Source organism: Sinocyclocheilus grahami, unplaced genomic scaffold (assembly GCF_001515645.1).
Source record: "Sinocyclocheilus grahami isolate Dianchi unplaced genomic scaffold, SAMN03320097.WGS_v1.1 scaffold300.1, whole genome shotgun sequence".
Lineage (NCBI taxonomy): Eukaryota > Metazoa > Chordata > Actinopteri > Cypriniformes > Cyprinidae > Sinocyclocheilus > Sinocyclocheilus grahami.
In genome coordinates, this window is record NW_015505479.1 from 764,802 (window position 1) to 787,944 (window position 23,143).

General features: G+C 37.7%; 2 protein-coding genes across 5 annotated transcripts in view; one reads left to right on the forward strand and one right to left on the reverse strand.

Annotated features, from left to right (window-relative positions):
* The window catches only part of LOC107601140 (pre-mRNA-splicing factor ATP-dependent RNA helicase DHX15-like), a 34,300-nt gene extending 25,099 nt beyond the window's left edge, over positions 1–9,201 (reverse strand). Inside the window, exons 1-5 of the mRNA XM_016293196.1 lie at positions 9,041–9,201; positions 6,071–6,407; positions 4,651–4,844; positions 3,694–3,853; positions 1,294–1,512 (exon numbers count right to left, since the gene is read on the reverse strand). Of these exons, the coding sequence (XP_016148682.1) occupies positions 1,294–1,512; positions 3,694–3,853; positions 4,651–4,844; positions 6,071–6,407; positions 9,041–9,108 (978 nt within the window). The 5' untranslated portion in view covers positions 9,109–9,201. The remainder of the gene's footprint in view (positions 1–1,293; positions 1,513–3,693; positions 3,854–4,650; positions 4,845–6,070; positions 6,408–9,040) is intronic.
* A 3,299-nt stretch (positions 9,202–12,500) lies between these two features.
* On the forward strand, positions 12,501–16,811 carry LOC107601165 (extracellular superoxide dismutase [Cu-Zn]-like). Of its 4 annotated transcripts, none has more exons than XM_016293230.1 (3): positions 12,501–12,521; positions 15,649–15,960; positions 16,369–16,811. In XM_016293230.1, exons 1-3 carry the CDS (start codon positions 12,516–12,518, stop codon positions 16,723–16,725), a joined length of 675 nt encoding a protein of 224 aa, XP_016148716.1. In that variant the 5' UTR covers positions 12,501–12,515; the 3' UTR covers positions 16,726–16,811. The 4 variants fall into 4 exon arrangements, with proteins under 4 accessions (XP_016148716.1, XP_016148715.1, XP_016148713.1 ...); XM_016293229.1 differs by having other exon boundaries at positions 15,649–15,945; positions 16,354–16,802; XM_016293227.1 differs by having other exon boundaries at positions 15,649–16,322; positions 16,718–16,778.
* Positions 16,812–23,143: the final 6,332 nt, after the last annotated feature.

A 23,143-nucleotide genomic window follows, 5' to 3' on the forward strand; every position in this document is an offset into this window, starting at 1 on the left:
TATATATATATATATATATATATATATATATATATATATATATATATATATACACACACACATATATATAAATATATATATTAGGGCTGTCAATGGATTACAATTTTTTATCTAATTAAATCACACCCTTTTTCTGTGATTAATCGCACACTTCATGAAATTAAGCATAGACCATTTATCTTGTTTAAAATGTTTATTTTGTCATCATCCAGCAAAGTAAACCAAAAGATCGAAGGGCGATTCTCAAAAATCTGTATTTCCTGCAAGCTTTTTTCAAGATAAATTTAGATGTCTTTCCAAAAAAGGACTCCAAAAGGACACCAAAGAACCAAATGATGTAAGGAGCCCATATAAGCACATAAGAAAAGAAAATCTGAATTGTATAGTAGCCTGTGTGTACTGTGCAACAGCAAAGAGCTTTTTTACATTTTAGAGAAGTCAAGTTGCCATACCGAACAGGACCACATGGAGATCTCAAAAACCCATAAACCAACCGCCTACTGACTGCATATATCTACTACAGTACACACGGATCCATTCAGAATAACTAAACACAGCAACATACACATGACAAATCAAAACATTATCTGCAATGTGTGTGGAAACAATGTCTGTGTCTGTGCATAAATACAATGTGCGATCCGTGCGTCAAGAGCATTAATATAACGGACTCGCGCGTGCTTACTGTACGACTCCTGTACACCACCGCAATCGTCTTTACCTTGACTGCAGTCTTCATCTATCAAAACTTTACTAGTGAGACTGGTTATCCAGTTGAGAAAACGTAGTTTGCGTCTCATATGGCTGTATAGCGGTGGGATGTGTTGACAATCCGTTCAGTCTGTGCTTCACACAAGCGCGATGTGTGAGGGCTCGCGCTCATCAGAGACAATCACAGAATATGACAGAGCTCATGTTTAAAAGCCAAACACACTGGAATGAATAATTCACTGAAAACGCAATGCGAGTCTCTGTTCTCGCTGCAATCTCTGATGTAATCAGCCTGGTTTCCTTTATATTAGCGCTGTTTTGGACTGATTGTTTGAATGCATTCGCTTACTGGATCATTGGACTGAAAACTTTCCCGAATCTGATCGCAACCAGAGAAGCAACATTGGGTTCAAGGGTTAGAATAGAAATTGTGCTTCAGTAATTTTGCATTAATTGCATTAAATTATTTGCATATGTTAAGGACTGTAAAATTAATCGCATGCGTTAACACGTTAACAGCCCTAGTTAAAATCAATCACTCTCTGCATGAACCCTATTCAGGGAGGACATCAGCGGCGTTACCTCCTGTCCGGTGAGGAAGAGCAGCACATCTCCCTCATCTTCCTCACACATGTGGATCTGGATGACCGTGCGAATGGCCGCTTCCAGGTAGTCCCTCTCCGGCTCGGGCGTGTAGAAGATCTCCACGGGATGCGTCCGGCCGGGAATGGTCAGCAAGGGGCAGTTGTCGAAATAAACCTGGAACTTTCCAGCATCCAGAGTGGCACTCATTACAATGACCTGGGGAGAAATAAATAGACTGTGTTGGCTTTTGAACAGACACCATTTCACACAGCATTTGGTAAAAGCCGCTGTGCTTTGCCCACGTCGACAGCGAGCACGTCTCACTCTCTCTGGGGACATTATGATTGTAATGAAAGAAAAAAGCACAGAGCCATTCTGAGGTCCACCCGGCACCTTTCCACATCATGACGCGTTATAATTGCTCTTAAAGCATATTAAACTTTAAAGCTGCATGGGGACGCTGGGGCTGAGGGATCACTTGGAGTCACCTAGACCTTATTTAACAGTCTCTGAACACATGTATAACCTTTGATTTGTTCCTGACAACAAGTAGTCATTTCCCATCTGCTTTATGAGAATCGCTCCAGCGCATTTCAGCCATAAAACTCACTGCGCTTCTGCTCTCCTTGGGCTGATGGCTTTCAAATGGGCTGACCCAGCAGCAGCCGCTTTACCTCCACTAAAGCGACTTGCTGTGCATTTCTAACGTTTGTCTTCAAACAAACGAACACGCAGCTGTCAGGTGTGTGAGCGGCTTCATCGGTGAAAGTCCACACACTCGCAAAATTATTTGCATTTGTTAAGAGAACAATTTCTCCTGGCTCAGCATGATTTGGCTTCAAAACTGAACTACTCACTAGTTAGCATTTCTCTCTTTTTTGTTACATAAACAGTTGTTCATTCCAACAGCAAAGGGATGATTGCTAATATGTATACGTAAGTGTATTAATCAAATATATGTATATGCACACAATATTCACCACCTTCCAAAATATTCAGTTTTTGGAAAATTTCACCTATATTCATTATTTATAGGAAGTGTTCCTGTGGCTCAGTGGTAGAGCATTGCGTTAGCAGCGCAAAAGGTCGTGGGTTAAATTCCCAGGGAACACACATACTGGTAAAAAAAATGTATAGCCTGAATGCACTGTAATTCGCTTTGGATAAAAGCGTCTGCTAAATGCTTAAATTAAATTTATTCAGAACACCATCAAAATCCAAATCATTTCGTAGTTAATTCGCTTCCACAACTAGTGGTTAAAAAAAAAAAAGCTGTTTATGAAATTAAACCTGGACATCCGGGAACACATCTATGAGAGTTTCAGCAGGCTTTACGAAGGTAAATTTAAGAATTTTTCAAGACATTTTATAGACCAATTAAAAAGAAACATATCTAAATCTGAAATCAAGGTACATGTACTTGAGAAGCAAAATTACACAAGATGTCTTGTTTTCTGAGAAATTGATCAAAATTAAGTGTTTAAGATTAGCAAGACCAAATATCTGCCAATGAGCTCAGAAAAATCAACTTCATTCAAAGGGAAACAAGTTTTCAAACCCTATTGAGGGACACCTGTGCTCATTTTAAGCATAAATTCATTTAATTTATCAGTTTCTCAGAAAACAATCATAATTTTGACTCAAATAAATGTATCTTGATTTAAGGCTGTTTATATATTTATACTGGAAAGCTAGACCAAATCTGAGGGAGATATTCTTTTTTTTTTTTTTGCGCAGTGTACGCAACATTTGATGCAAAAACTTTAAGAGTTTCTGCTCCCACTTGAGATCTTTTTAAGACCTTAATTTGTGGGAGGGCAAATTAACCCTGCTATAAACAATTCTACCACTTTTAAAAGGCGAATGTTTTCAACTGATCAGATATACCTTACACTTTAGTTCCCTAAAATGCAAGCAATGCTAATGCTACACGATTTTTCAATTAGTTCAATTCAACTGAATTTAAGAATTGTGGGTTGACTTACAGTGTACTTACCAAAGAAAGTACGGACTAATGTAAGGTTACGACATGGGTTTAGGTTAGGTTTAGGTGTAAGTTAAAGATTAGTACCTAGTTATTTTTCAGTTACTGCAATTAATATAGTAAGTACATTGTACGTACATATAAAACATGACTGTACTATAAAGTGCCTAACCTTCTCTCTAAAGTTGTGATGAAACTGAAGTAACTGAAGACTGTAAAAAATCAAATAAATAAATGAATGTATTTGAAATGCATGGATGAATTGTTTGGAATAAGATCATTAAGATACATTTAGAAAATAAGGTGAATTTCCATTCCATGCAGACCTAAATATTCTTCCCCTCATGTCCTCCAGTTTATAAGAATAAAAAACAACCACAAGGTGGTGCAAGAATACGATCAGCATGACATACCTTAAGGTCGGATCTCTGCCGGACCACTTCTTTGAGGACGCCCATCAAAATATCTGTGGCTAAGGTGCGCTCGTGAGCCTCATCGAGAATAATGACACCGTATCGCTCCAGCAGCGGGTCGTTCATAGCCTCGCGGAGCAACATACCGTCTGTCATATATCTGTAAACACAAGACACGTTTATTCACTCATCTTTATCTCAGGTGTCGCCAAAAAAGACCAAATGTCATTTGTCCAAAAGTATCTACACTACGACTCCTCTTGAAAAACCACATACACATTGCTTATGTCTAAATCTTTGTTTTCTACCAGAACTATAGCTGTTTCCATCACCCTATTTTAATGTGCATTTTGAAGTATCGCATTAGAAACGAGTGATGGAAACACCAAATTTCAAATAAAAATCCCTTAATTCGCAAAAAAGTTTTTACGCTCGCTTGAGGTGGTTTTTGACTTGTGCGAAAAAGGGTTGATGCGAATAATCGGAGATGGAAATGCATTTTGCGAATAAAATTCCTACAAGCGCATCAAAAAAAGTAATGTGACTTCGCGCTATGGGACGGCAAAACCTGACTAACCAGCGGACCGATCTCATTCACAGCATCTGAAATGTTGTTATGGTCATTCAGAAATGCCCGAGCAAAGTCTGTCATCAAAGTATTTCTGTATAATAGCCTCGCAGAAATGTCTTACACGACTACGTTCCCAAACAGCAGCATCCACCTCCGAAAGCAATGACCGCATTCATGGGGTTTCGTCTGCGCGCTCTGAGGCGCAAGTAATTTAATATATATGAAAATTATTATAATTCTCCTACTTTTCTTAGTGATTTATAGTGCCAGTTTATCAGGAAGTGACAATTTTGTTCTCTTTGACTCGCAGATGTTTCATGCAATATTCCAGTTTTGCGCAGAAGTTAAATTCGCAACTTTGGATGGAAACCCGGCTTATAACTTACTTCAGTATGGTCTTTGCAGAGCTACAATCCTCAAATCTGATGGAGTATCCGACCTCCTGGCCCAGCATGATGTCCATTTCATCAGCCACTCTCTGAGCCACACTCATGGCTGCCACCCTACGTGGCTGTGTACAAGCCACGCCGCGCTTGGGGCCGGGAAGGGCCCTCACCATGTCCACACACCACTGAGGGATCTGAGAAAGATGACCAATTCATTAATGCGCTTTACTGTGTTTCTCTGGTCTATCCTTGAACAAATGAATAAGTACATTTGTTAACATGGTGCCAGTCACAAATTCGTCAGAATGCCTCTCGGGAAGGTTGTGAAAAAGGGCACACCAGCTTTGGTTGCCTGAGCCTGTTAGCAGGCAGCATAATTTAAAATACAAGAAAGGAGAGCAGGGAAATATTTGATATGCAAAGGATTAATATTCAGACATAATAATTCAGACAGTGATAAGCTAAAGACCAAAAAGAAGAAAAACCCATTTATCCACCCATTCAATATGACTATGAAACAATAATAATAATAATAATAATAATAGGAACAACAATAATAATGACGACAACAATTACCGTTATTATTCTCAATACTTTATTATTAAAATTAAATTTAAAAGAATTTCACTGTAAAAAAATTTATAAATAAAACTTTAAAATTAAATGGTTTTTATTTTACAGTACAATAGTAATAGATTTCTTTATTGATTTTAATAATTTAATAAAATACTTAAATAACTATTTTTATATTAATTTAATATATTATTTTATCATTGCTGTTGTTGTCATTTATTTTTCAAAAAATTGTTTTATTTGAAAATGTAATCAAAGAAATATTACTATCATGAGATTAAAAATAAAATGTATTAATAATAATAATAATGGAAAAAACAATAAAACGACATAATAGAAATAATAATAATATTTTAGAGAACAACAGTAAGATTACAAAACTAATCATTTTAATTTCTTTGTTTTAAAAACGTTCAAACTACAGAGCTTTGTTTTGGCGGAAAACTGCAGGGAGACTTTAAAGCTCCTATTATTGAGAACAGATTTACAAATGAATCATTACAAATTTGGGGAAGATGGTTGGTGCACGTGACATTTTTTAAAAGCATGCTATAAGTGACCCAAACTCACAGCGCTCACAGTCACGAAACTTAACTTGGAGAAAAATGATTGAATCAGAGACTCTTCCATTTGATAACTGCACAAAGCCATACCGCAACTCTCATGCTTTAACCAAAGGTACTTACTGTTTTGTTATAATGAAGAACAATCTGAAACACCCTAATTAATACCTTTAATAGCCTTTGCTGAAAGATCTCTGAATGCAAGGAGCTTTTGGCTACAGGGGCCAAAGCAAGGTCTTCTGTGAAAAGTTGTAAAGCATAAGGAAACCCTTGTTTGGACTAACCTGTGTGGTCTTTCCAGAGCCTGTCTCTCCAACGAGCACAAAGCTTTGATGCCGGTTGAGGATGTCATTGAAGCGTTCTTTGTACTCCCAGACGGGCAGCTGCAGCCTCTTCTTGCGGATCTCAAAGAAGCGCGGCGTGTGAGGCAGGTTGGTGAAGGGGTTGATCTGCTGTTGCATGGCCGTCTGCTTGAGCGTGAGCATCCCGCCGCCGGGCACGCCGGAGCTGAGGGGCGCACTGGACACCTTGCTGTCTCGATCCCGGTCTCGATCACGGTCTCTGTCACGATCACGGTCCCGATCCTTCGACCGGTCGTCCCGATCTCGGTCACGGTCCTTACTGATGGGAAGACATCATTAACAACACAAGGATTTAGTTTCCTGGCAAAAAGTTAATGTTCAAACTGAAAGCATTCATGAGAATTTGATATTCAAACTATGTGTTTATGCAAGCAATTGCGTGACTCTGTTAGCTAACTCTTACATAACATCTTATTAAAGGGGTCATCGGATGCAAAATTCACTTTTACATGTTGTTTGAACTGAAATGTGTGTTGGCAGTGTGTGTACACAACCACCCTTTTAAAGGTGCAATAGGAGATCTTGGAAAATGCTAACTTTAGCCTGATAGCACTGAAAGCGAACGTCCCACCCTCCCTGCAATCGCCGTCCAAAGCCACGCCCCCTGAACGCATTTACACTCACAGACCAGAGACAACATTACTACAATAGGCTACATCAGGTTCCCAATTCCAGCCCATGTTCTGAAGTGAAGTAATCTTCAACGGATTTCCCCTGCTCAGTGAGGAGGGAGCAATGAACACTGTGTAGGGATCATATCGATCGGAACACAGTTCATGCACGTAGCTCACTTCTAACGAGCTGGCGCGAGGACTAGATCAACCGCTGGGCTACATCGTGTGTCATTCACCGGTGAGAAATCTTTAAAAGTACTACAATACCAGGAAGAAAGATCGGGTTGTTGATGTTTGCCTGCCATCCTCGCTCTGTCTGCACAGTGTGTGTGAACGCGCTGATGACGTATCCCGTCTGCGCGAAAAGGGTGCGCATAGGTATGCTAATACATATGTTGACAGGCAGGTAGGAAAGCATATTAAAACGCTCGGACAGAGCGTTTTGATTGGACATACATTTCTTGATCCTACGCCTTCCACAGAATATATAAATACAGACAAATACATTTAGACCACTTAACTTAATTGCTATCGGGATGTGAAGAGACTTTCAAACAGCATAACAAAAAATGTTTCTGAAGACAATCACCTATTGCACCTTTAATGATAAGAATCCACCCAGTGATTTTTTTTTTTATGTATCTCGATAAATCCAAACCCTTTCTCATGACAGTGACAGCAGTCTTTGGTTTTATCACAGACCCGCCCTGAGTGAGCTGTCATCAGTCCGCCATTATTTCACCGCCGGAGCAGATGTATCATGATTCATTTTTTTTATGAATCTTTGCAAATCCCCTTTCCTAATAATGGGCTAATTAGCAAGATTCACGATGAATGCAGGCGGCTAAAGTTTACAGCCTCGGAGAAGCTTGTCACCCCACGCAAGAGGGGGCGGGGTCAGCAGAGCTCATTAGCATTTAAAGGGACATGCACCGAAATGGCTCACTGTGAAAAGAGCTGTTTTTGACAGGGTAAAAAGAGTGTTGTTTTACACTACCACTGAGAAATTTTAACCGAAGTATGTTACAGACTTTTCATTAAGACACTAAAGAATCATATCAACTTGTGGAAAATGGGCATCCGATGCCCCCTTTAATAATTAAACTTCAGAGTGTTTCAGAGCGTACACACCTCACGCACCGGATGCCGTGCGCGCGCCCAAGGAAGTTGGACATAGTGGTGATTTAGAAGTAAAAAATGATATAAATACTGTTCAGTTTCTCACACAAACCGATCGTTTCGTGTCTTAGGACATCAATGTGTCGTCACGAGCCGCAGGGTTTAATTTGGATTTGTCTGTGCATGTTTTTTTTACTCTCATAGATTTTGTTACCATTGCCATGCATTATACGACTGACAGACTGCAACGGCTGGAGTTAAAAATCATCAAATGTGTTCTACTGAAGAAACAAAGTCACCTACATCTTGGATGCCCTGCAGGGGTAAGCAGATAAACATCACATTTTCATTTCTGGGTGAACTATCCCTTTAACTCTTATCATCCATCCATCAGTTAAACAAGTTGACGACCGAACCGATTCACTCAGGTTAACGAATCGTTTAGAACACTACCGAGAACCGATTCAACCGAATCGTTTTAAAGATCCGGCATAACAGAACGACTCATTTAGAATTCAGAACTACTACACATATAACTACATTAAACCCAAACTGAGCAATTAATAAAAAACAAATATATTAAAAAAATAATACAATGTCACTGAAAACCAAAGATAAACAAAGCAGGCCGCGCTTTAGCAGGCAAAAACCAGCCTCATTAACATAAGATCGCAGGAATTACACGCTCACATCCCCAAACACTTTACTCTTTTATAGTTAGTTTTTTTGAGGACTGTTTCAGAGCCTAGTTGTGCCACAATCCAACACATATTTACTCTCAACATCATCCGCTGCTCATTCAGCGGCCTGACTATGCTTCATGTCTGCTTCTTTACACACACACACACACACACACACACACACACACACACACACACACACACACACACACGAGAAATGTAAATAGTGTCAGTTGTACGTCAAACAGCCGCAGCAGCAGCGCACGTGCTAGCGGCATCAGTCACAAAGACTCACACGCTTCTGTACAAACAACGACCAACAATAACCTCTTCGGAAAGCAAGCGTGCGTTTGATATACAATATGTGTTAGCAACGATGTCACTATCTGTGCAGCATTAAACCCACACCAGCACAGAGTGTGAACATGCTAGCACAACCTAGCCGCTCACTGCTAAAACATTCCTCCAGCTCAACGTACCTGTCAGAAGACCTCTTCTTGCTCGACGAATAATCATCGCCTAAATCCAACCGATGCCGTTTTGACATCTCGTAATAGAAATATTAATAAGAGAAAAGAGTTTGATCGGTTTCTCCAGCGCAGCCGCTGCTCTCTCTCTCACGGCTAAAAGACAAGATGGCGACCGGAAGTACTTACCTCATCACTATTATTTCAAGAGCAACACTAGAGCAGACACCTCTGATTATGCATATTATTCATTGCAGTATATTTTGGCTTTGGATGCAAGAGATGCATACTAAATAATGCACGTTGTGGGTTGTCTGCATACAGTATCGGAGGATATTATATCTAGCGCCAAATAAAGCCGACCGCTCAGTAGTTCCGGTATTCGCCGCAAGGGGCGCTGCAGAGTTTGTGTCCTTGGATTTTCTTTGCAAGCCATTTTTTTTTTATTTAATTTTTTTATTATAATATATGAAACACAGAATGACATTAATATACTACATGCCAGGGAGCAAGAAAATAATGTACCTTTTAAAAAGATTCACAGTTTTTACAGCTTTCTTATTGAAAGAGTCAAATACATATACAGTTTTAACTCTTCCAGATCTTTGCAAGCCATAACTGCTGGATTTTTTTATTTTAAGTAATTAACTGTAGTTAAAAGGAACAGCCAGTTGTTTTATTTTCATAAAAAGTGCATTTAAAATATATTTACCTTAAATGTGATACTGAATAACACACTAGACTAGAGTTAAAATTGTAATCAATATATATTTGCATGTGCTTTAGTATGTTAGTAAGCACATCAAAATCTTTAAAGCGTGACAAAAAAATTAATATTTCAAATGTATATTTCTTTTAATCTTATTTTATATATTTGTAAAGGAAAAAAACATGAAAGTGTCTCTTTTTAAGTACACTTAAGTGGCCAGTTTAAAAATACTTTTAAGAATTCTAGTAAATTCACGTTTATTTGTATAGCGCTTTTCATGATACTAATCGTTGCAAAGCAACTTCACAGAAAATTTAACTTTCTACATTATATTTAGCAGTAGCTTATTAGCGGTGACTGTCAAGGTGATGTCTATATGGCAGAAATATGCAGTACAAATCATGCAGTTAGTTAATGACATGTATTGAAACACAGATGGTGAACACTATAGCAGCAATTATTATATGATGCAATTAAACTTACAGCAAAATGTGGTAGTTCTGTGTGTTGTTTCAGGGTTGGCATCATCTGAGGTCCTCTGAGGGGTTTGCATCATCTTGTCTCAGGTGTTCTGGATCCAGAATGAAGCTTACCACGGGATGCCAATCCCAGCAGAAACAGAGAAACAAATAGAGACATAATTAGTGTAGCTGCTGTTCCAACCAAGCAAACTTATGTGTTCAACCCAAGCATTATGAGATATATATAAGGTTATGAGATACATTATGTGAATGCTTTGTTAAAGAGATGTGTCTTTAATCTAGATTTAAACAGAGAGAGTGTGTCTGAACCCTGAACGTTATCAGGAAGGCTGTCCCAGAGTTAACAGCAGTTAACAGTTAGAGGAGCCAAATGTGAAAAAGCTCTAACTCTAGCTTTAGTGGACTTCGCTATCCTAGGTACGACCAAAAGTCCAGAGTTTTGCGACCTTAGGGAGCGTGATGGATTGTAGCGTGGTAGAAGACTAGGAGCTAACCCATTTAGGGCCTCTTAAGTATAGTAATATTTTGTAACTGATATGGAACTTAATAGTTAGTCAGTGTAGAGACTAAAATTGGGGTAATAAGATAATATTTTCTTGACCTGGTAAGGACTCTAGCCGCTGCATTTTGGACGACCTGTAGCTTGTTTATTGAAGATGCAGGAAAACCAGCTAGCAGTGCATTATAATAGTCCAGTCTAGAGGTCATGAATGCATGAACTAGCTTTTCTGCATCAGAAACAGGTAGCATGTTCCGTAACTTGGCAATGTTTCTAAGATCATTTCATTTCTTTATTGTCCTCAATAGAGGAAATTTGTTTCTAAGATGGAAGAATGTTGTTTTTGTAACATGGCAAATCTGATTTTCAGAAACCTGAAGTTGCTGTCTAATATAACACACACATTTTTTGACTGTAGAGGAAGTAACAGTAAATCTGTCTAGATGCAAATTGTAATCTAAGAGATTCCATGTACCGGTTTTTTTATTTTTGTTTATTTATTTATTTATTTTTGTCCAATAAGCAATATCTCTGTCTTATCCGAATTTAGTAGAAAATTATTGGTCATCCAATCTTTTACATTTTTAACAGACTTTGTTAGCTTAGATACTTTAGAAGTTTCATCTGGTCTTGTTGAAATATACAGTATAGTTGAGTATCATCGGCATAACAGTGGAAACTAATCCCATATTTTCAAATAATATTACCAATGTGCAACATTGTATATTGAAAATAGCAGAGGGCCTAAGACAGATCCTTGCGGCACTCCATACTTTACTGGCATTAATTGAGATTAATGTTTAAATAAACAAAGTGATAATGATCTGGCAAGTAGGATCTAATCCATCTTAAAGCCCGCTCTTGAATACCTGTATAGTTTTGTAATCGATCTATGAGTATGTCATGATCTATAGTGTCAAACGCAGCACCAAGATCAAGTAAAACTAGCAATGAGATGCAGCCTTGGTCTGACGCAAGAAGCAAGTCATTTGTAATTTTAACAAGTGCAGTTTCTGTGCTATGATGGGGCCTGAAACCTGACGGAAATTATTCATAGATATAATTTTTTTTGCAGGAAGGAGCATATTTAGTCATAAAACGGGAGATTTGAAATGGGTCTGTAATTGCCAGTTCACTAGGATCTAGTTGTGGTTTCTTAATAAGAGGCTTAATAACTGCCAGCTTGAAGGGTTTTGGGATGTGACCTAGAGATAATGATGAGTTAATAATATTGAGAACAGTTCTTCTGCTACAGGTAACAACTCTTTCAGTAATTTATTGGGTACTGGATCTAATAAACACATTGTTGGTTTGGATGAAGTGATAAGTTTATTTAGCTCTTCCCGTCCTAAATTACAAGTGCACATTCAATACAATTATGTGCATGCAGGAGTATACAGGTTTTATCTACATTTATGCTTTCCAGAAAAACGTTTTTCCAGTTTACAACAATATGCTGTCATGGGTTGAGGGCTGCAATGAAGCACACAACAAGGAGATCCTCATAAGTCTTTTTAATAAAACTCAAAACATAAAGCAGGAGAAAATACAACCACTCCAACTCAGATCAAACGGAAACAGAATCAATGCAAGACAAAAGTGAAAGGAAAACTGAGGGCTTAAATACAAAGTAGAACAAAGGAAGAACCAAACACGACACACCTGAACTGAGGACTCAAATTAATCAGTAACCTTGGAAACAAACAAGCAGGGAACCGAGGAGAACTAAACTAATAGAAAGCTGACAGACATGAACAGAACAGGCAAACAGATCTGAAAACAAACAGAAAATGTGACATGCAGGTGAGTAAATAATTGAATGTTTATTTCTGGATTAACTATCATTTTCACTAAAAGATGTCTCAGACATAAATGATCTACTACGTATTATCACAAATCTGATGTTATTGCCTGCAGCAAATATCCAATTTTTACTATGCATATTATTTATGTGAAGATTTTCAGAAATCACAATACAGTATTATTCCCACATTATGTGTTTAGTCAACAGTTCATTTATTTCTACCCCATATATAATTGGGAAATCATCAAAACCTGTACTGGCATCCCTTGAGAGTATCCTGAATGAAGTCTCAGAATATACTGAGCTCTTGTACATCTCAGACAGACTATGATAATATACTGCAATGAATCAGTTAGTGCAGAAGACAATCATTGCCGTCGACACAGGTAATTACACAGCCTAGGCATGGCTAACAAGCTACATAATAGCAACTGGATCATTGCTCGCGGCTGGGAATTGATGGTGATGGGAAAAACAAAGTTAACGTTAACAAGACTTTGCACTGCTCTCTGTATAAATCTGAAATACAGGCCTTTTTTATTTCTGCTTTCACAGACAATTAAATAACAGGCCAGTTGCTTGTGAAATAGGCTTGTCAGGTTTAGGACAGAGTCTGCAGAAATGGTTTCTTGAAACAGAACAACTGTGAGATATTCACTTATGACAGTCCCTTATGAAGTGTGGTTAGGCATGAGCTCAAAGTGGAGTTGCATTTACAGAGCATGTTGTAAAATCAGTTTTTTGTAAGATAACTAACAATTGAAGCACAACTAACAACAAATGTAACTCTTATGTAACAAATGCTGTGCTGGAAATCCTTGACCTAATTTGGTGTTCCTGGTCAAAAATGACCAGCCTTTTAATAATTGCTTGTAAATCTCTCATTATGCTATAATATTTCCAAATCCTGCATTCAATCTTTTTGTCAACTTCTTTCAATTTGCACAGGTTTTGTATTTCTCTTTGGACTCAACTAGTCGTAGGCATCATTGATCTGAGCTTATGTTTTTGAGTAAAAAAACAATCAAACATTTGTGTTTTTGGGGGTTTTTTTATTTAAAAAAAAAAAACGGATTAACGAGGCCTACGAGCAATCATTTCCAAAACAAATACAAAACCTGCACCTGTTAAAAAAAAGGAAAATGTACTGGTAATTTTCTTCCTGGACATTAATTTTACGGACATTTCTGTTAACGATAAAACACAATGCAATGAAATGGAAAATTTAACACAAAATTTTAACACACAAAATTTAACAATAAAAACACCTCCAAAATAATAAATACAGACAGTTCCTTCGCATTAATACAGTAAATTGTGCCCTTTTTTTAACAGATTTCTTTTACAGTGTGTGCAATTGAAAGAAAACAAGCTGATAAATAGATTGAATACAATATATTGTAATAACAAGAAAGTATTTTTGGAGGCCAGTCATTTTTGACTCCAAACACCACAAGTGTAACAAGGTAGAGGGAAAATATCCCAGAAAAGTACAAAAATTCTAAAGAAAAAAATGATGTTAATATTCACTGTGTGAGCAAAATCAGTAAGTTTTAGTCCAATGTGATAATATTAACTAGCGTTTTTGGCAAAAACAAAATCCTCTCTGGGTCAAAACGACTGGAACACAACATGAGGGTTAATGTGCCTCATTTGCATTAAAACTTTGAGACTGTCTGTACTGTAAAATAACTGTAACCAAACATAACTAAGAGTGTTATCATGGTTAACTTGTAAGCTCTACATGAGTTCTCAGAAGAGCAGCCAATCAATAATACAAAGTTTGATCACAAGTGCACGTTCTCTCCACCCCAGCACACGGATTAATCTTTGCAAAAATCTTGTGACTGCAATATTCAGTCTGCACACTGTTTCAGGACAACATTTCGATATGGTAATGTGCCTTCACTGTTTTCCAAATTTTATTTTATTCTTATTATTATTTTTTTTTTCATTGATAGCTTGTGCAAATATTGACTTGATGTTGACTAATCAGCAACGTGGCTTTTTGTAGTGGTCTTTCCTTTGATTGAATGATTTTTTCTTCTTTTTTGGTTGCGTAGCTAATAATACTAGACAGAATGTGCAAGAAAAGCTGTCAAGATTTATCTATAAATAAAACATCATAGAGTGTTAAACAAAAACATGAATATTTTGTCTTTTTAACTTTCCCTCGTTAAAAAGTAGACTTCCAAATACTTTTAAAAATAGTACATGTTATGAAAACAATTGCAACTGAATGAAACGCATTATAGTTTACATTTATATTAAATGCAATTATCTGAATTTTAGAGTGCTTTTGTAGGACTTTATATGTAATTTTATAATTACTTCTGTTGTTTTTGAAATATGGTTAAAGTACTGCTGAATGTACTGACAATAATTTATGGCAAACTAAAATATACTTTAATGTCTTTTACTTTGAAACTTGTATGTCATGTATTTAAATGCATTTGTAATAACACATTTATAATGATGGAGTTGCAATTCAGTGCATTTAAAATATCTTTAACTTTAAATGTAATATTGAATAACACTTTTACAGTTATGTGCTTTAGTATGTCAACCGTACTTCTTTAAAGCACCACAAAAGATAATTAAAACATGATCTAATTTAAAATCTACTTTTTAATTTGACATTATTGGCTCACTTTTTAAAAGTATATTTAAGTGTGTTAAGAAAAACAGTCATGAAAGTGTCTCTCTTTAAGTACACTTAAGTGGACATTTATATAGTAAATTTTATATCTGCAAGTACATGTTTTTTTTTTAAATATACTTTCAAGATTTGAAGCACACTACAAGTGCACATTCAATATAAAGAACATCTGTTGTTCACAAGTGTACACAGCAATTCCAAAAAAACAATTTTTTTCTTCACATTTTTGTTCCATTTTGCCCTTAATGCAATCTAATCTGGCTGTGCTATTTCAAGCTAATGCAACGTTCCCTCACAAAGCTCCCTGGAAGAAAGCTTTGAAATGTGCCTAATGCAAAGAAGAGAAGAACAAAACTGAGAACTGTGATGTGTGCACTCACTGGAACTATTTCCTTGAATTGCACCTCTATCAAAAATACTACATTGCTAAAATTGCATGATTTCACTGATTCCACTCTTCATTCTAGGCTTTGAACAGCAACATGGAGAAAATCATCCTAAAATTCCCTCTCATATTGCTGGCGCTGCATATACAAAGTGGAGAGCTCTCTGACAGTCCTGTTCTTGAGATCGTCGAAGCTCCTAAGCCAGAAGTCGTGGAGTTCAACAACACAATCTACGCCACTTGTGACGTAACACCCGTCCCTAATTTAACAGCCAGCCAGCCACAGATCTTTGGGCGGGTGCTTTTCAAGCAGGTCTTTCCCAATGGAACGCTAGCAGTGAAAATCAACCTCCATGGTTTGCCTGCCGATGATCAGCAAGTGCGCGCCATCCACATCCATCAGTATGGAGACCTCAGTCAAGGGTGCGTCACTGCTGGTCCTCATTACAATCCGCGGGAGGTTGACCATCCCGGTCATCCCGGAGACCTGGGCAACTTTGTTTCTGAGCAAGGAGTTATAAGGAGGTTCCAGATGCTCCCGGAGGCCAAGCTGTTCGGGGGTCAGTCCGTTCTGGGACGCGCGGTGGTGGTTCATGAGAAGGAGGATGATCTGGGAATGGGGTCAGATGAGGAGAGCAAACGCAGTGGGAATGCTGGGAAGAGGATCGCTGGCTGTGTGATTGGCATTACTACTCCACGTCTGTGGCAGAAGACTGAAGGGCTCCCTGGGGAAGAGGCGGAGGAAAAATTAGAGGAGCAGAAGAAATAATGCATTGATGATCAGCAAGTGCGCGCCATCCACATCCATCAGTATGGAGACCTCAGTCAAGGGTGCGTCACTGCTGGTCCTCATTACAATCCGCGGGAGGTTGACCATCCCGGTCATCCCGGAGACCTGGGCAACTTTGTTTCTGAGCAAGGAGTTATAAGGAGGTTCCAGATGCTCCCGGAGGCCAAGCTGTTCGGGGGTCAGTCCGTTCTGGGACGCGCAGTGGTGGTTCATGAGAAGGAGGATGATCTGGGAATGGGGTCAGATGAGGAGAGCAAACGCAGTGGGAATGCTGGGAAGAGGATCGCTGGCTGTGTGATTGGCATTACTACTCCACGTCTGTGGCAGAAGACTGAAGGGCTCCCTGGGGAAGAGGCGGAGGAAAAATAAGAGGAGCAGAAGAAATAATGCATTGTGTCTTAGATTGATACTGTGTTTGAAATAGGTCAGTAATTATTAATCTTAAAAGGGATAGTTCAGCCAAAATGAACATTCTGTCATTTAATGGTGGTAACCAAACTGTTTCTGGTAGCCATTGACTTCCATACACTCTTAAAAATAAAGGTGCTTCAAAAGGTTCTTCACAGCGATGCCATAGAAGAACCATTTTTGGTTCCACAAAGAACCATTCAGTCAAAGGTTCTTTAAAGAACCATCTCTTTCTTACCTTTTTATAATCTGAAGAACCCTTTTCCACCACAAAGAAGCTTTTGTGAAACAGAAAGGTTCTTCAGATGTTAAAGGTTCTTTATGGAACCATTTAGACAAAAAGGTTCTTCTATGGCATCACTGTGAAGCAGCTTTATTTTTAAGAGTGTAGTATGGAAAAAATACTATGGAAGTCAATGGCTCTTGTCAACTGATTACCAACATTCTTCAAAATAACAGAAGAAAGAAACTCTCACAGATTTGGAACAAGTGGAGGGTCAGTATGCAATAGTGATGCAATAGAAGAACCATTCTGGCTCCGCAAAGAACATTTCATAAAAGAATCATATTTTATTCGTGTGAAGAGCTTTATTACAAACTTTTGTGTAATGGAATGTCTTCACTAAATGTTCTTCACGGAATCATTGACACCAATAAAGTTGTAAATATTCTTTGTCTGTGTCCTGCATTAATATAATATAAAAAAATACATTTAAATTTCCTAGATTTATTGCCATAACAAACAAAAGTATTTAACACTCTGGTGCTCTTTAGCCATTTTTGACTGAAATTTTTTTTTTTACTTAATCGGATCGGTACAAAACTTGCTAAAGGTTTTTGGACACTTAGAACACTTGTACTCCTTGCAGTCAAAAATGAACGCATTGGAAACGAAATGAACTTCACCGAGTGGAAACATTTGTTACAGCACCCAAACCAAACCTTATCTAAAGCTCATCCAGCAGTTCATGTTTTTGGGGGGTTTTTTAGACCTTGATATGAAACATTTAGGGGTTTAAATTATAACAAGTAGGGGGTTTGCCATGCCAGTTTCGCCCACATTTATGTATACTGTGTACACATTGTATCAAAACATAAAATAAAAGAAACAGATCAGTATTTGGGGGTAAGTCTATAGCCAAAACGGTAATAAATGCAGTCTAGACTGCTGTACCACTGTGACAAAAGCTGTCTCTGTTCCCATTCTGCACAAGTATTTTGAGCAGATAACGTGAAACTGGGCCAAATATCACATTGCATAACTGTTACCACCTGATCGACATCAGTGCAATAACATAATTCATGCAAATAGACTACAATGCTCTTTTGTTCAAGCATGTCATAAATTTTAAAAAAAGCTTCTCATTTTTATTATTATATATTTAACTTCCATTGTTTCCAAACTTGTTATACTGATGTATATATAGGTATGTATTCAAAGCGACAGATTGCAGCCAACAGAAATGGCAAATAAATAAATCATATCTGAAATCCAGAATAAGTCAAGAAGTTGTCCTGGCCACTGAGAGACTCGGTTTCATGATTTGTGCTGAACAACCCCCGACAGACAAGCTGCATCAATTCCCAAGGCATAAACAAATCAAACAGAATATAAATAAGGGCGTAAAATGCAATGTGCCGTGCGCTTCCTCTTAAGATCTGTTTGGGACAGTGCTCTTGAACGGAGAAGCGCTGAAATAATTGGATGCAATGAATTACTTTCAGAAGGGAGATGTGATGTCTGCTGTGAGAGCCCGCCATGGGCTAAGCCAACAGATTTGAGTTTAGGATTAGTGCTGTGCTTGAACTAATAATGTTTATGCATAAAGTCTAGTGTTTGCCAGATATTGTCAAATAAAAAAGAATTATAATATTTTACTGTGAGTTGATGTATTCAAAGCTGTGAGCTGATTCATGGACGCTGCACATGCCTGATGAGAGACTGACTCCATCGGAGTCCTTAAATATTGGTAGAAATTAGCTGACAAGCAAAACTACTATTTCCATTGCTCACAGCTTAGGGCAAAACACAGAACTTTGAGTTGTTACTGTAGTACATTTCTTAAAGGAATAGTTCACTTTAAAATGAAACTTTGCTGAAGATGTTCTCATGCTCAGGCCATTCAAGATGTAGTTGAGTTTGTTTCTTCATCAGATTTGGAGAAATGTAGCATTCCATCACTTGCTCACCAATGGATGCTCTGCAGTGAATGGGTGCCGTCAGAATGAGAGTCCAAACAGCTGATAAACACATCACAATAATCCACAAGTAATCCACACCACTCCAGTCCATCAGTTAATGTCTTGTGAAGAGAAAATCTGCATGTGTGTAAGAAATAAATCCATCGTGAAGGCCATGTAAACTTCAAACCATTTCTTCCATCTAAAATATGAGTCCATTATCCATAATAATGCTTCCTCCAGTGGAAAAGTCATCTCATATGAATCAGGAGACAATATGAACTGATTAACCACCGTTTAAAAGAGAAAACAGTGTGGAAAAATGTGTGGATTTTGATGTGAGAGACGACAGGAGACAGACTTTTTCACTGGAGGAAGCGTTATTATGGATATTATGGACTTGAATTTGAGCCAGAAGCAACAACTTAAAGTAAAAATGCCTTAACGTTGGATTTGTTTCTTACAAACACACAGCTTTTCATTTTACAAGACGTTAACTGATGGTCTGGAGTGGTGTGGATTACTTGTGGATTATTGTGATGTGTTTATCAGCTGTTTGGACTCTCATTCTGACGGCACCCATTCACTGCAGAGCATCCATTGCTGAGACACTGATGCAATGCTACATTTCTCCAAATCTGATGGAGAAACAAACTCATCTACATCTTGGATGGCCCAAAGGTGAGGACATTTTCAGCAAATTATCATTACAATATTAAAATAGCATAACCTAACATAAAAAAAATGCAACAGGCTTTCCAGACGTTTTCTTACACATTTCACCTGCTGCCCTGGTGACTTTCTGATCTCTCATAAAACACTGGTATTAGCACAATAAAGTTATACCAAATATGAATAAATGCATGGCTTAATTCGTGTATTTCAGCTTAATATGCTAATATGTTTAATATTCTGAACTAAATATGCAAAATATATGTTTTAATTGTAAAATATAATATATTTTACCAAGAAGATAATTGTTTTCCTTTATAATTTCTGTCTTTTCTTTAATAAAACAAAAGGGGATAAAAAAAGACACTTCCATCATCACACTTCCATCGAAATCCATTATTTTAATTATTTATGAGTAGGAATTTAACAGTACGCGCAGGCTTCTCAAAATGCATGTGCTCCTGTTAAATGAATCCTTCAAGATTTCACACAACACATGCTCTCACCTGTTTCTGAATATCTTTATGTTTCCCAATGAATAATTCAACAGTGTATGCATGCATCCTCCTGTGCAAATGTAGTGTTTCTTGTCTAATAGGACCAAAGAGCAAGAGAAAGCAGCTGTTGAATATGTGTAACAGTGTGCAGACAGTGACTGACGAGCTGCCGGCGCAGAACAGAGGACTCAACCGGAGTCACGTCAAACTTCTGGTTTTATTCCTAGTTAAGATGTTTTACAGCGGTGGAGTGAAAGGCAGTCAGTGGCAGCAGGGGACTCGTCTGTGACAGGAGAAGGTGGAGATGACAGCACTTCACCATCTACACAGCGTCTGCACAGATCCTACAGCGCATGACTGAACTCGTGCTGCACTGTAACTAGTGCTCTTTGTCTTGCTTTTATGGTACAAAATCTGTTACTGGCGTGGTACCCTTTACAAAAGGTACAACTTTGTACCATATTTAGCCTTAAGGGATTCATATTAATACCTTAAAGAAACATATTAGGACTATTACCTAAAGTTTACATAATATTTTTTGAAAGGGTACTGCCAGTTTTTGTACCTTTTCTTTTTTCCTGAGAGTGTAGATACACATTTTAAAAAATTATTTTGGATTATTGGAGTCTTTCTGCTTCAAAATTTTTGCTTAAATTGCTTACCATTTCTTTGTAATTATTTGTGAAATTTACTAGCAATTTCTGACTGAAAATTGAGTGAAAACAGAGCAAAAAAAATGTCAGTATTACAAAACCTATTTTTCTTTCAGTGTCCACTGGGCATACACAAATATTGACTAAGTCCCAAGTAATGCAAATAATCTATCTATCTATCTATCTATCTATCTATCTGTTTGTCTGTCTGTCTGTCTGTCTGTCTACCTTGTAAATTAAAGTAATTAAATTGATTCTGTCTAGACAATAATTTGTTTAACTAATTTAATTATTGCTTTATACACTTTTAAATATAAAGGTGCTTCAAAAGGTTCTTCACAGCGATACCATAGAAGAACCATTTTTGGTTCCACAAAGAACCATTCAGTCAAAGGTTCTTTAAAGAACCATCTCTTTCTTACCTTTTTATAATCTGAAGAACCCTTTTTCACCACAAAGAACCTTTTGTGAAACAGATGTGTTAATAACAAAGTGTTATTAACAAAAGAATGCAAGGAGTTCATCTTCCAATTCATGTCTTACTAAAAACGCACTAAGCCTATAATACTTCTATTTTTGAGCTGTCGGAATGGATTTTGTGGGAAATTTTATAGGCTATGTCATCCGCCCGTGTGTGTTACGTCACGTTTGTTGTCAGAACAAACGAGAAAAACTTACCATGTGGGTGATTTAAAAAAAGCAAACCTCTGGGAAGCACCGTGTGTAAAAACAACAACAACAAACCTTATTTATTTGTTCATCGGGGCCTGTTCCATAAAACAAGTTTACCAAATAAACTGGCTTATTTCAGTTAGTATAGACAATAAGTCAGACTAACTGAAATAAGCCTGCTTATTTGGTAAACCTGTTTTATGAAACAGGCCCCTGCCCTGATGTCATGTTTCCATGTGTACACCGGCGCTGAACCACATTCATTCACATGGAGGATGTGAACAGAGCCGAAGCACAACCAAAGCAATCTTCTGCAAGAGGCATGCCGTTCTATTTTAACCACTAGAGGGGGAAAACGTTGCATAGTGTAGCTGTACTTTTTAAATGCAAACTATGTTAGTTTTTTTCTCCTGCTTAACCATTCTTGAGCTGGCCTAACCTCACCCTGCAGAGAGCCTCATGAGTCCATTAGCTCTGACTCCATCTGTTTCCCAAAAGCCATTCCTTCCTTCCTAACGCTGCCCGGTGGGCCTGTGTATGTGTAATACTGAGGGAGATTACAAGAGAAAAAGCTTGGCTTCTGCAGAGCAAGCAGTTAAACTTTGCCTTCTGACGTGTTTGCAGATGCTGCTGAGTCCGTCCTGACTCACATAAAAGAGAGAAAAGGCAATAATGTTAGGTCACAATTATTCAAAAGAAGTGTGATTGTATTGTATTGTATCTTTATTTTATTTTTTTAACTGTACTTGCAGATAATATAATATGAAAGGTGTACTTAAAGAAAGACTCTTTCATGACAGTTTCTTAACACACTTAAGTGCACATCTAAAAAGGGCACTTTGCATTAATGCCAAATTAAAAATTAAAATCATAATATTTTAAAAATCTTTTTTTTAAGTACATTTATTTTGATGTGTTGACTAACATACTAAAGACATGTAAAGTACTTGATTATAATTTTAACAGCAGTGTGTTATTTGATATTACATTTGATATTAAAGTTAGTATATATTAAATGCACTAAATTGCAACTTCATAAATACAATTGTTTGTTTTTCTTACTGTCTTGTATTTCAGAATACAAGACAATATTTGAAAGTAATTTTGCTTCTCAAGTAAATATGTCTTGATTTAAGAATAATGAGATATTTGAACTGGAAAACAAGACAAAACTACTAAACTACTAAATATCATTTTTGACTGAAAGGCAAAACATTGGAAATCAAGGGCTTTATTGGCTTCAGTATTGCATAGTATGTTTAATCTGAAATGATTTTTTTATTCAGCTGCTTTGTATCTGACCAATAAATTGCAACATTTAGGCATTTTCATTCCCCCCTCCTATAACAGAACATAGTCTTAATGCAGGAACCTTCAGGAATATGCTCAAAGCAAGCTCTCTTCAGTCCCACAGAGGCATGAAAGTCCGAGTTTTCCCAGACAGTTTGGTCAAGAGGAACTGAAGCTATCTGTGCAGGATCCTCAGCCAAAACCTAGCCCTCTTCCACAGCCGGGCCTCCCTCCGTTTCCCGACCGGAACGTGTTTTTGCACAAACGGCCGTGTTTTTTTTCCACAGGACCCTCCTTCAACTCGGCCCTGACCTGCCCATTAGTCTGCCTCCCAGTGTCTGTCCCGCACAAGACGCTCTCCTCTCTGATGTCAGGGGTGACAGGTGTGTCCTCCTCCTCTGGAGCGGGCCACAT